This window comes from Montipora capricornis, chromosome 2 (assembly GCF_036669925.1).
Source record: "Montipora capricornis isolate CH-2021 chromosome 2, ASM3666992v2, whole genome shotgun sequence".
NCBI classification, from domain to species: Eukaryota; Metazoa; Cnidaria; class Anthozoa; order Scleractinia; family Acroporidae; genus Montipora; species Montipora capricornis.
In genome coordinates this window covers 38,864,282-38,876,781 of record NC_090884.1, presented here as the reverse complement: position 1 = coordinate 38,876,781, position 12,500 = coordinate 38,864,282, and the positions used below count along the sequence as shown (strand labels likewise).

The following is a 12,500-nucleotide window of genomic DNA, read 5'->3' as shown; positions in this document are numbered from 1 at the left end:
TCGTCATGTTCCCAGAAATGCAGGTCCAATTTTGACATCTAAAGCAAAGTGTGCCTTAAAGTCTAGGCCTTTGCTAACTATTTGCTAGGTTAGCATTGCTTTTAGCTTAAGATTCATGAAGCTGTTTTCTTTCTTAAAAACATCAAGTGAGAATGAATGAACTTTATTTACCCACGGAATTTACATCAGTAAGAGAAAAAAATACTGCTTTACAGAAAAGCCGTGTAAAAGGTAATACAAGTTATTCAATGGTAAAATACACTATACACTGATAGACTATATATATACAAAACGTAAATGACAGCGAGGCTATTTATTTGTTTTTTTTTTAAAGCAGAGAGAGTGGGATCAGTTATAATATGATATGGGATGGCGTTCCATATCTTTGCCCCAATAAAAGAAAAACTACTGCTTTTGGCAAATTCAGTGTTATATTTGGGGAGGAGAAGTCTACTTTCACTATCACGTAGCGCATACCACTGTTGCTTTTATCAAAAAGATTGATGAGATAACCTGGAGCTTTGCTGTTTATAACTTCATACATGACGATTGCTAAGTGTTTTTTCCTGGTAGTTTCCAGGTCATCCCATCTTGATTCCTTACAACGTAACCCTTTGGGGTTATAATTTTGGAGCCTTTGGAGTCTCGCCGTTAGATTTTTATTTAAATTACCCCCATTCTACGTCGCAGTAATCAATTAGGGGTTTAATAACCGCGTTATATATTGTTAAAGTGTGTCTTGGGCAACATACTGACGAACCTGTTTTAACGCAGCTAGTCCTGATGAGACACGTTTGCAAAGGCTGTCAACATGCTCCTCCCGTACTAGACGTTGGTCAAATACAACTCCAAGGAACTTAGTGGACTGAACTCTGGTTATAGGTTGCTCGCCAATTTTCAAGGGATCTATCCCGAAGATTCGAAGATTAGATAGGTTATAATCAGAGGCAAAATACACGTACTCCGTTTTAAGAACATTTAAGCTGAGCTGATTAGCTAGTAGCCAATTTTGCAAATTATTCAGATCGTGATTAACTTCCCGGTGAAGGCGTGCCGTATTTATGATGGTAGTGTCGTCTGCAAACATACCATGGAGATATCGCATATTTTAAGCACTCAGGAAAATCATTAATATAAATAAGAAATATAACAGTGGTCCAAGGATGGATCCTTGTGGAACACCAAAACTGATTATTCGAGGCTCAGATGTGTATCCCTGGACCACACAAACTTGGTCTCTGTTAGAAAGATAGGATTTAAGCCAATCCAGAGTCAGTCCACTAATCCCGTACAATTCAAGTTTATTCAAGAGGACCTTATGCGATACCGTATCGAAGGCTTTGGCCAAATCCAGAAAAACCACCACGTTTGTGTTAGAATGAGTGAGAATGAGGGTGATTCGCAGGTAGCATAGCTAATCGAGGCAGGTCGTTCGATAAATTCAACTATGTGAGATTCAAAATTGCACCTGATTACCTATAATGACGTGCATTTGTGGAAACATGACGAAAAACCTGGAACCCCCAAGAGCACCCGCGATCATAATAAAATGAAAATCTAGGCACTCTACATTAAAAGGCTTCAATTACCATTGTAGACAGTATTAGGCGGGTGATTGGGTTGGTTGAACATCGGGCTGGCATGCGACTCCGGCCGGACCAATACTCAGGGTCAAAGAGGAGAAAGTGCTGCCTTTGTAATTACACTCACAAATGGTCAGACTTTCCGGTCGTCTCGGATAAAGGACGATATACCCTTGTTTGTAAACTCTGTGGGATGTTAAAGATCCCACAAACTAAAAGAGAAAAGATTGAGAAAAGGTTGAGATTCGTCTGTCATGGAGATTAAATTCAGCCATTCGTGCTATGCTGATTTAGGGTGTGCCTTAGACATAAGATTCTTGTAAACATAAAATAGGTTTTCTCCTTTTCCGTGGTGTTCGATTTACGAATGGGTAAAGTCGTTAGTAGTGACTTTCTAATCTACTGCTACATTTAACTAGATTTACTGAAGTTGTGAAGGTGTGGGCTATCTATTCTATTCCCCAGTTGTCTGCAAACACATGTACACCATCATAGACTAAAAAAATTATACCTTTGATAACTACGAAATTGAGAAATGGCTCAAATCGCGTCGGATCTGGAAAATAACCACACAGGAAGCAAGTTACCCACGTTGGCATTTTTAATTGAGAATTTTTTCACGTAATTATCTTTTTAAGCTTTTTATCGGGGATTCCCATACAAATCCTTATATTTTTGTCAGCCATGCTCACACTGAGCTTGGGAGGCCTGTGCCCTCCTCTTAAACATTCGACACTTCATTCAACCATCTGCCGGTGAGTTAAGCTATTTGTCAATTTCTTGAACCGTTCCTTCTTTAACTAAACCATTCTGTTAGACCTGATCATTGAATTAGCCTGTTCCGTTTCAACATCAGCGTTACCCTGGATTCCAGAGGTTATTTTCTCGCTTTGAAAAGAGCGAGTCACGAAGCGGCGCCTCGCGACTCGCTCTTTCCATAGCGAGAAAATAACCTCTGGAATCCGGGGTCATCCAGGGTACATCAGCGTCTGAACCATTTCAAAATCATCTAAACCATTTCAATTTTGACTAAACCGCTGCACAAACCTTCTGTATTTCGAACGTTTCACTTCAAAACCACTTATTTTGCTGCGCAAACTATCACTAAACCATTTCTGTTTGCTCTGTACCATTTCAATTTCTTGTATTTTTGGCGGTGATGGCGGCTCATATAGTTCTGATCGATGAGACCACATGACAGCAAACATTGTAGGAGTCCAAGTGCTGGAACTGGTTAATCTAAACCTATATAAAACAGAGTTTCGTTAGGGCGGTGTTTTTCCTTTCATCCAGTCACCTCCGTAACATGAGTAGGATTTATTCAAAACATGGTCTTCACTCCGCATAGTGTGAAAACCAATGAATGAGGACGCACATCATCACTTTCAAGGCTTTATTTCCTCGATAAGAATAGTAATTTCAACTTGAAAATCTTTTTTTCTTTGTATTTTTTCATGCCCTTCTACGCAGTATTTCGCTGGCGCTTGTATTTCATGGGGTATTGTAAAATTTCTTCTGAACCCAACCGGACGATATCGATGTACCGGAAATGTGCATGTGACTGTTAGGGCCGATTTACACGGTACGATTTTTGCCGCATGCGACAAGCTTACGACAGGCCTACAACTAGTTTACGATTGTCGAGTGCGTTAAAAAAAATTGTCGTAGCATTTTAGAACATGTTTTAAAACGCTGCTACAATCGGAAGTCAAGTCGTACGCCTGTCGTTATCTGGTGACCCTATTCCGGAATAAGCATCATCCTATTCCGGAATAAGAATACTTGGAGTGATAATTTAAAACCGTGACGGTATGTTTGCCGTTTCAGTTGAAGCAACAAGGATAATAAAGATACGTTTAAAATAACGTTTTAGCGGGCGCTTGACAATTTTAAATTGAATCTCCGTAAAATCGAAGATTTCTGTTAAACTTTTATTCCATGTATTCCTATTCCGGAATACGGTCAAAACCGGTCATACAGGTCATGAAAGACAAGTGTTGTTTCCCATTGTAAATCTCTGCACGTAGTTCCCCCGCTATATATATGAGACCAGAGTTAACAGAGGGGACTGATGAGACAGCGGACGAAATCTGAATTCAAGCGCCATATTCAAAATACTGGTAAGTGGTTTTCCACAGTATTAGAGAGAAGATTTTTGCAGCGACTTTTTCATATCCAATTACAAACCTAGGTTTTCCCAAGCTCAAAAGCTTGCATAAACCCTTCGCGTGCAACTGGAATGATTCATTGCTTGAGCACGTTATCGTCAAAACACCGGAGGTAATGTAAACGTGTTGTTGGCTGAAAGTGATTCTAACACCCTCCATCATTCCATGAATGATGCTTTGCTGACAACATTCCGGGGGTCGATAAATGAAAGAAAGGCTTTTCTGTTTACTTCTAAGTTATTTACTGACAAGGCTTTCGCATTCTTGCCAGGTTTATCTGTTACTGACCTTTACTATACCCTGGGTGCAAGAGGTTCTTTTTTTCTTTCGCGAGCAGCGGTTGAAACGGAGAAGCGAAAAAGAAGAACCTCTGGTCATGGCATAGGCAGCCCAAGTTCGCGTCACTAGAGAGCGTGTAATAATTTTTTACTAGTGGGAAGATGACCTTTGAGTGCAAAGCGGTATTGGGTTACAGGTAGCCGTTGAGAATTTAAACGCGTTATAAGGCTTTGTATGGGAAATAAAATATCGTCGACTATGAAGCCTCAAAAAACGCTCAATTTAACGTTCATTCAATAAAATGAATAAAACTGACTCACTTCAGGTGTATTCTTGTGCGTTTTGGTGCTTATTTTACCGTTTCGGGCATTCCGTAAAATCACTGTCATTCAAGTCCTAAGACGAAGTCAAGGCAGAACATTAAGATTTCGACCGTAAGCTCGCGTAGTCAGCTCAGAGGCGGTTTGCACCTCGAAAATCCATCCCAGCCGCGATTTTTTCACGCAAAGCTAAAGCCCCATCATTTTGCGAACCTCGGTGAATGTTTCGTCGTCAAAAATCCCCACGCACTTGGCTGGAAATGAGCATTTTCTGCTTCCGATTCCACGATAGCTCTGATTTTAACAGCTTATGATTATGAAAATGATCACGGATCTTGGGTCCCAGGTCATTGGTCGCTCGTAACAATGGAGCTGTTCGAGAAGCCGCTGAGGGGATGGGGTAAGTGTTGTACATGAAATGACTGTACCTCATCGGGTGGAGTTAATTTGACCTCGGACCTAAGATCCGTGATCATTTTCATAATCATCAGCTGTTAAAATCATCAGCTATCGTGGAATCGGAAGCAGAATATGCTCATTTCCAGCCAAGTGCGTGGGGATTTTTGACGACGAAACATTCACCGAGGTTCGCAAAATGATGGGGCCTTAGCTTTGCGTGAAAAAATCGCGGCTGGGATGGATTTTCGAGGCGCAAACCGCCTCTGAGCTGACCACGCGAGCTTACGGTCGAAATCTTAGTCTGCTGCCTTGACTTCGTCTTAGGACGTGAATGACAGTGATTTCACGAAATGCCCGAAACGGTAAAATAAGCACCAAAACGCACAAGAATACACCAGAGGTGAGTCAGTTTTATTCATTTTATTGAATGAACGTTAAATTCGGTGATGCTGCAACGAGGAACGATTACCCCGATCAAATGGCGTTTGATTTCGGTCACCCGTAGACAAAGCTCTCCCAAATAATGAGCTCGCCGAAACCAGTTGGTAACACAGCCATAAGATACTTGCCCGATAGGAGAGCTTAGACCACACGTTTCTGCTCTTGTTTGTGTTTCATGTTTTCCATTTGAAGGGATAAATGATCGAAATCTTCCGCAAAAGCCATATAGTGCTTATAATCGAAGCACAATCTGACAAGAAGTAACTGACTCCTCAAAAAAATCTGACAGCGGTGCATTGTCAACGGACCAATCAGAATTTCCCGTTGCTGGTGCAAAGCGTCGGTTACTGCAACCGTGCAACGGGTTCAGTCCCTCCTTACACTTCTCTTCCCAAGCCTCCCTCGGTCATTTTATTTGTTTGCGTGACAAAACACTACTGGCTCAGAAAAGCGGGCGGCCCGACTGATTTATGAAGGGACTGCTCGCCGTCTAACCAGTTACCATGTGGCATTCCATCCTGCATATTTTAATACTCGATCTTGTGAGAAAGGGCCTGGAAACGGAACGATTCTCGCAAATGGTATGGGCATTTCCCGAATTCCATTCCGAACGGAAAAAGAGGACTACATCTGGAGGTTGTCCACAATTTCCCAAAAGCATGTCCGGAAAATTACCTTTCCATTTGACCTCAAACCGAAATTTCCGGATTTTTTGGCTAAATGGATGCACCCAAGATATCTTGCCAAACCGGTTTTCTACAGAGATGTCAATGTTGTACCCAATTCAAGTCCTTTGGGAATAGAACGTTTGATTTTGACATTTCCCACCGTGCAGCAACCAATCAAAAGCGACATGAAACCACAAACTAATTACTGTTGGAGCTTTTTACTCGAAACACGATATTTTCTAGTGTTCATGGTTTTCGGAATTTCTTTTAGCTCTAGGATATGCGAATCAATCAAGGCATTTAAGGCACAAATTACGACTACGATGGCGATTTTGGATAATAAATCCACAATATCATGCAAATGCGAACAATCTTTCGCATAAGTTGGAATATCAGAGATTTGCCGCATCCAATTGGCAATCCCACGCTTGATGAAATTCCTGAACAGGTTTCAATTCTAAAATCTCCGAAAATCCAGAATTTACTGTGTATTGTACTTTGCAAACTCGCCTGTAATCGGATCCCTGTTTATACGCAAAGGGTATAAACAAGAGGCTAACATTGCAAGTCGCTGTAAGAAAATGTATGGCGGAAACTTAGTTCGACGTCCAAAAAACGATTTTGGAGAGCGATCAACGCTTTTTCGACATAGATTTATCAGAAATCGAGTTGGGCAATGTTGATATGTGACAAGTGTAAGTTTTTGTTTGAATAACAGTGAAATATCCCAAGGGGTGGGATTTTATCATATACTGTTGACAACCACGAAATTGAGAAATGGGTCAAATTGCGTCGGATCTGGAAAATAGCCACACAGGAAGCAAGTTACCCACGTTGGCAATAAGGTTAGGCTTTTTAATTGAGAATTTTTTCATATGATTATCTTCTTTAGCTTTTTATCGGGATTCCCATACAAATCCTTATATTATTGTCAGCCATGCTCACACTGAGCTTGGGGCCTGATCTTTGGAGCAGGTCTTTGAGGTTTTCGTACTCCCACAATCATACTCTCTTATGTACAAAGCTGGTGTTGGACATTCAGAGGTTCTGTAACCTCGTACAAAATTATTTCAACAGACCTTTGCTCTCATCAAACCTTGAATTGGTCACGATTCATAGCTCTAGCCCGCGACAAAACATCATTGTTATTCCTGGGCGTGTAGAATCTTTTGCTTCTCTGGGTACCTTCGATCGTTGTCACAACTCCAGACGGCACAATGATCGCCACGTACTAGACATATTTCCAATGTTATTTTAATTGCTGAATTAAGAAATAGGGCAAAAGCCAGCCCAGACACACGTAAATACAACTGAAAAGGCTTTATTGAGTTATTTCCTCCAGATTTATTCGTAATTTTGTAATATTATGAGACCATTTCACAATAAACCTTACGTAGGAAAGAAAGTAAGTTAGGAAGGAAGTTTTATCTCATATATCACGGTTATTCAAACAAGAACTCACACTTGCCACGTGTCAACATTACCCAAATCGATTTCTGATAAAACTGTGTCGAAAAAAGCGTTAATCTCTCTCCAAAATCGTTTTTTGGACGTCGAACTAAGTTTCCGCCATACATTTTCGTACAGCGACCCCCTGGGGATCCCAGAACCCTTTTTCACGTGACGTCATCATTTTCTAAAATCCAAAACTAAAGAGCCACGAAAGTTTTTATCCTCATCAGGCATAAGAGGCGGTAAATTTGTATCCATTTGCAATTTTAAAGCTCAATAGCGTGCTTCGTTTGGAAACCAGAGCATTTTGAATTTCTGAGTTATAGCGGTGCGCGACACGAGGCGACGTTCGAGTTTATTGAGAAATATATATTTATCTCATGGTTTTGAGCCTTTTTAGAATTTAAAGCATTAGGAAAAGTGCTTAGGTAAATAGCTGTCTGTTCAGTACAGATGATCACTCGCCTAGATAGTCAAAGTAAGTAACAGATGTTGACACTCTTTTCCGGCCGCCATATTGGTGCACCACAGATGTGCACCAACATGGCGTTTTCATACTGGGCTCTGTAAATTTCTGCGAAACATTTCGACGAATATCTGAAGTTTGGGGAAACGCACAGGCCTAAAACTTGGAGAAGTGTCTTCTTCATTTATCTTCTACAACATCACGAAATTCTTGACTATTTCCACTGGATGGTTTTCGATTTATTTTTTTATTGCGTGACAGTGGAAACGATCCATAAAGCACGGATCCGATTAATGGTAACTCATTCACAGCCTTCCACCGCCATTTTTGTTTTCGTAACACTCCTTGCGCTCAAAACCGGTTTTGTGGCCACTGGGGTGCACTATCGCCGTTCAACCAGTGAAATTGAGTGTTAGATTGTTTTTTACTCGGAAAGGACTGTGTCACGTAAATTTAAAACAACAATAAAAGCAAGGTGACACACGACCCATCCTGGAGTACGCCAGTGCCATCTGGGACCCTCCAACTCAAAACCTAATCCAGGAACTCGAGAAAGTCCAGCGTCGGGCTGTGCGGTTTGTTACATCAGATTATTTTAATTATGAACAGGGAACAATTACACGTCACCTATTGAAACTGGGCTGGAAACCCCTAAGAGACCGCAGAGATGCAGCCACCTTATGTCTTTTCAACCAAGGACTTAACCAACTGGCGAACATTCCAACAAAGAATCTATCCCAACCCTCAAGACATTCCCGCCATATGCATAATAAACACTTTAACGTTCCTTTTGCTAGAACCAATATTTTCAAATTTAGTTTCTTGCCTAGAGCAATTAGGCTGTGGAATAGATTACCTTCTTTTGCAGTAAATTCTAATTTAGACATCGCGGCTTTCGAGGTCCTAGTCAAGGAAATGTAATTCTCATGCGCTGTACATATATATACAAACTTGTAGGTTGCACTTATCATTAAAGTGAAGTGAAGTGAAGCTAACACCAACCCGGTGTGGCCTACACATCACGCATGCGCACAACCATTTCACCCGGTCAATTAGCAGCCATGGACAGCTGTTTCGGCCTTGTGGGCCTCATCAGCATGGCGTACTTACCATTTTACTACTCTGCATTCCATCCCGTATATTTACTCGATCTTGTGAGAAAGGGCCTGGAAACGGAACTATTCTCACAAATGGTAGGGGCAAGGTAGGGGCATTTCCCGAATTCCATTCTGAACGGAAAAAGAGGACTACCTCTGGAGCTTGTCCACAAATTCCAAAAAGCATGTCCGGAAAATTACCTTTCCATCTGACCTCAAACCGAAATTTCCGGATTTTTTGGCTAAATGGGATGCACCCCAGAGGTTCTTATTTTTCGTCTCTCCGTCTTAACCGCTCGCTCCTCGCGAAAGAAAAATAGAATCTCTGGCACCAAGGGTACCTTTAATAGTGCCACCGGTGGGTAAATAGTTAAGAACGAGAGCAGCTCGCGAGCTTTACTTTCAAAGCGGTTGTTTAATTAACTAGAGCATTCAGATGACTGGCGAAGAAAAGAATGTTATAATTGCTTTAATTAGGAGAAAGGAAAGCCAGGTCTTGAATTTTCTCTCTGACAGGTTAGAAAATGATGATAGTCTTAGCAACGAAGAAGGGCGATCGCGTTTACGAAGAAGCTGCGAATGAGACAGAGAAATCAAAATTAGGACAGAAGAAATTGCACCAACAAGACAGCTGTTGCTCTTGGATAGTGTGTTTCTCTGGTGTTATTTGCCTTATTATCGTGTTGGGATGTGGCTATTGCTTTGGTATAATATTTCCGGTTCTTCTTGACGTTTTTCACCGAGGCAAATCCACAACTGGTGAGTATATAGCTTGTGTCGCGGGTGGGATGAACATATGCAAGTAAAGAGAAGGACTTAAAGGATGCGTTTCTTTGGGATGATCCAAAAAAGGATTATTGATCAAGCCACTTGGATCATGGTTTATCAAAAGAACCGAAGAGTCCCCTGGCAGAGTGGATTCATCGGTTCCTTTGATGCTTGGACCAATGATCCTTTTTCGGATAATCCCAAAAGAACGCACTCCAAGTCTACGTTTCTTCAAATGTTGGCCACGCAACACGTAGAGGCAAACATAAAATCTTACTGTTGAAGCTCTTTCATCAGCAATTATGTTACCGCCAGAATTTTAAAGTTATTTGCTTCCAGTTGACAAGTGCTTCTTTTTTCTGCTATGGCCTCCTCGACACTGTTTTTGACAATAAACGGCTGCCTTTTCGTACCACGATTGGCCAAATTGAAAATGACTTTAGAACCCAGTTTTATTGTTTAGAACGAGCCGAACTCTTCAACCACATTGAAATGTTTCGTTTTTTTTCTTTCAGCATGGGTGGGCTCGCTGGCTTTTGCAGCCCCAGGTCTCTTTGGTCCTTTGTCTGGACGACTAACCGATCAGTTTGGTGCCCGCGCTGTAGTGATCTGCGGTTCTCTTTTGGCAACTGCTGGTCTTCTTCTTACATCTTATGTTCCCAGTGTTTTTCTCATGTTTTTGACGTATGGGGGCATCTTTGGCTGTGGGTCAAGTTTTGTTTACATTGCCCTCTTCGAGATTGTTCCCCGGTATTTCTTGAGACACCGCGCCATGGCCACCGGACTTATGGCAATGAGCTCTGGAGCTGGATTTGTGATAATAAGCCCCATATGCCAGGCCCTTTTAACAGCCTTTGGCTGGAGAGGAGCTTTTAGAGGACTGGCTCTTATATCATTAATAGTGTTCTTGCTTGGTTGGTCTTTTGACCCCCGGGTAGGGAGGGAGGAAACAGAAGATCCATTCGGAAAGGATGAAAAGTTACGGAACGCACGAAAAAAGGGGCTGCTTGATTTCTCTATGTGGAGAAATAGCACCTTTGCCACCGTTTCAGTCGTGACATCTTTCATTTATATTGGACATATATCATCCACGCTTCATCTTGTAAGTTTTAACAAATCTGCTTTACCTTTTATAATATTGTCCCAGTTGTGCTACTTCTGGATTTTGCGAGTTACTGAGCTAACACTGAGAGAGTTTTCTCATGAGAGCTTTTAAGCCATTGGTATTTTCAGAGACCCACTAACCGTGGTTTCCGATCGTTTCAGTAATGATCGTGAGAGGTGTTGGTACTTTGGGGCATTCTAGAAGACGTTTCCATCCAGAAAAAAGGGTCACTGATCTGGTTGCTAATCTTGTAGTCTGTTCTCTCTTAGATTCAATACTGCGAGGAGCTCGGTATCGCCGAAGACTTAGCGGTTTGGCTTTATTCTTCTGTCGGCCTGGCTTCTCTTTTTGCCAGAGTACCTGGTGCTAAACTGTGTGAGGTCATCGGGTCCCAAAAAGTTTACCTTATGTCTTCAACAGTCAGTGCGGTGTCGACGTTTCTGTTGCCCTTAGCAACTAACTGGATTGCAGTACTTTGTTTTGCAATAAGTTACGGTTTGGCCGATGGCTTGATGGCAATTGGCAATGTACTATCATGCCTTCAAACACTTACAATGGAACAAAAAGCTCAAGGCTTTGGATTTTTTCAGCTTTTGATTGGTGCGGGATCTCTGTGCGGTCCACCTCTAGGAGGTAAGCTTGTACCTTCACTTTCTCAGAGAGTTTTCATCAGAATGAGGGGTTTTGATCTTGACTAACCGTTGTTTTGTCAAAATTTCCATGCCCTTCTCTTAAAGCACTATAACGTGTCTGCCATCGGACATGCAACTCGAAACCCAGGCAAAACCCTAGCGCTTTAGTCTGCCTGCGTCTCATGCTTAAACCATTTTCGAAAATTTATGGTAGCTCTGACTCGGCTTCCCGGATTTTTTTAAGACTTTGCCGATAGTTTTATCTTGGATTGCTAATTACTATTCTACAATACAAAATGCGTAACACCGAGTTCATTTTTGAGATGTAAGCAAGTAAAAACGAAATATAGGCGAATTTTGTTAAGCAATAAGTGGTGTCTCATATGGTACCATAACATTGCTGCTACGTGAAACAGTGTAGTAGATATAACCCTTCTAAGGAGAAGGTTTCTTAAAAGTGATGAACCTTACGTGTCTAGTCTTCTAACACTGGAGCACTAATTGGGGACACTGTAAACCGAAATCAACAAATTATCAGTTTTTGAGGAGAGGAGAAAACCGGAGTACCCGGAGAAAAACCTCTCGGTGACAGAGTATACAGCACAACAAATCATATGACGCCGAGGCAGTTTTCCCTTTCGTAAACAAGCGATGCCATTTGCACGAGACTGTTGAGTTTGTCCTTTGCAAATGAGGAAAAAAAAAACTCAATCTAGGACTAGATTAGCAGCATATGTCACTTAGAATTATAAAAAAAACTGAGAAAAAAATTAGAAAAAGTTGAGCGAACGATGACGAACTCGGTTCAAAGGTTTAATCGCAAATGCAATTAACCTCTACACTACTGAAACAACGGCTTCACATTTTAAGGTGTTTAAATGAAGCTAACCCTAACAATTTATTGAAAGCGAACCGAAGAAAATGGCTTGGTTACTAAGAATGGCATCGACTGTCAAAAATGGCATCGCTTGTTTACGAAAGGGAAATAAGCGACTCCGATGCTGGGAATCGTACCCGGGCAACATTGATGCGAGGCGAGTGAGGCTCTCACCACTGCACCATCCCTGCACCTCAAAACAAAAGCGAAAACATAAGTGCGAGTAAGGGATAATTTTTACTTCC

The 12,500-nt window shown here is 41.5% G+C and overlaps 2 protein-coding genes across 3 annotated transcripts in view; one reads left to right on the top strand and one right to left on the bottom strand.

The window, feature by feature from the left end:
- Positions 1-12,500, bottom strand: part of LOC138020831 (E3 ubiquitin-protein ligase rnf213-alpha-like) — a 500,094-nt gene that overhangs the window by 178,968 nt on the left and 308,626 nt on the right.
- The window catches only part of LOC138020978 (monocarboxylate transporter 13-like), a 20,931-nt gene that overhangs the window by 4,323 nt on the left and 4,108 nt on the right, over positions 1-12,500 (top strand). For both annotated transcript variants that reach the window (XM_068867858.1, XM_068867863.1), the window contains exons 2-5: positions 3,611-3,703; positions 9,390-9,632; positions 10,157-10,743; positions 11,016-11,379. In XM_068867858.1, coding sequence (XP_068723959.1) covers positions 9,398-9,632; positions 10,157-10,743; positions 11,016-11,379 — 1,186 coding nt within the window. In that variant the 5' untranslated portion in view covers positions 3,611-3,703; positions 9,390-9,397. The remainder of the gene's footprint in view (positions 1-3,610; positions 3,704-9,389; positions 9,633-10,156; positions 10,744-11,015; positions 11,380-12,500) is intronic.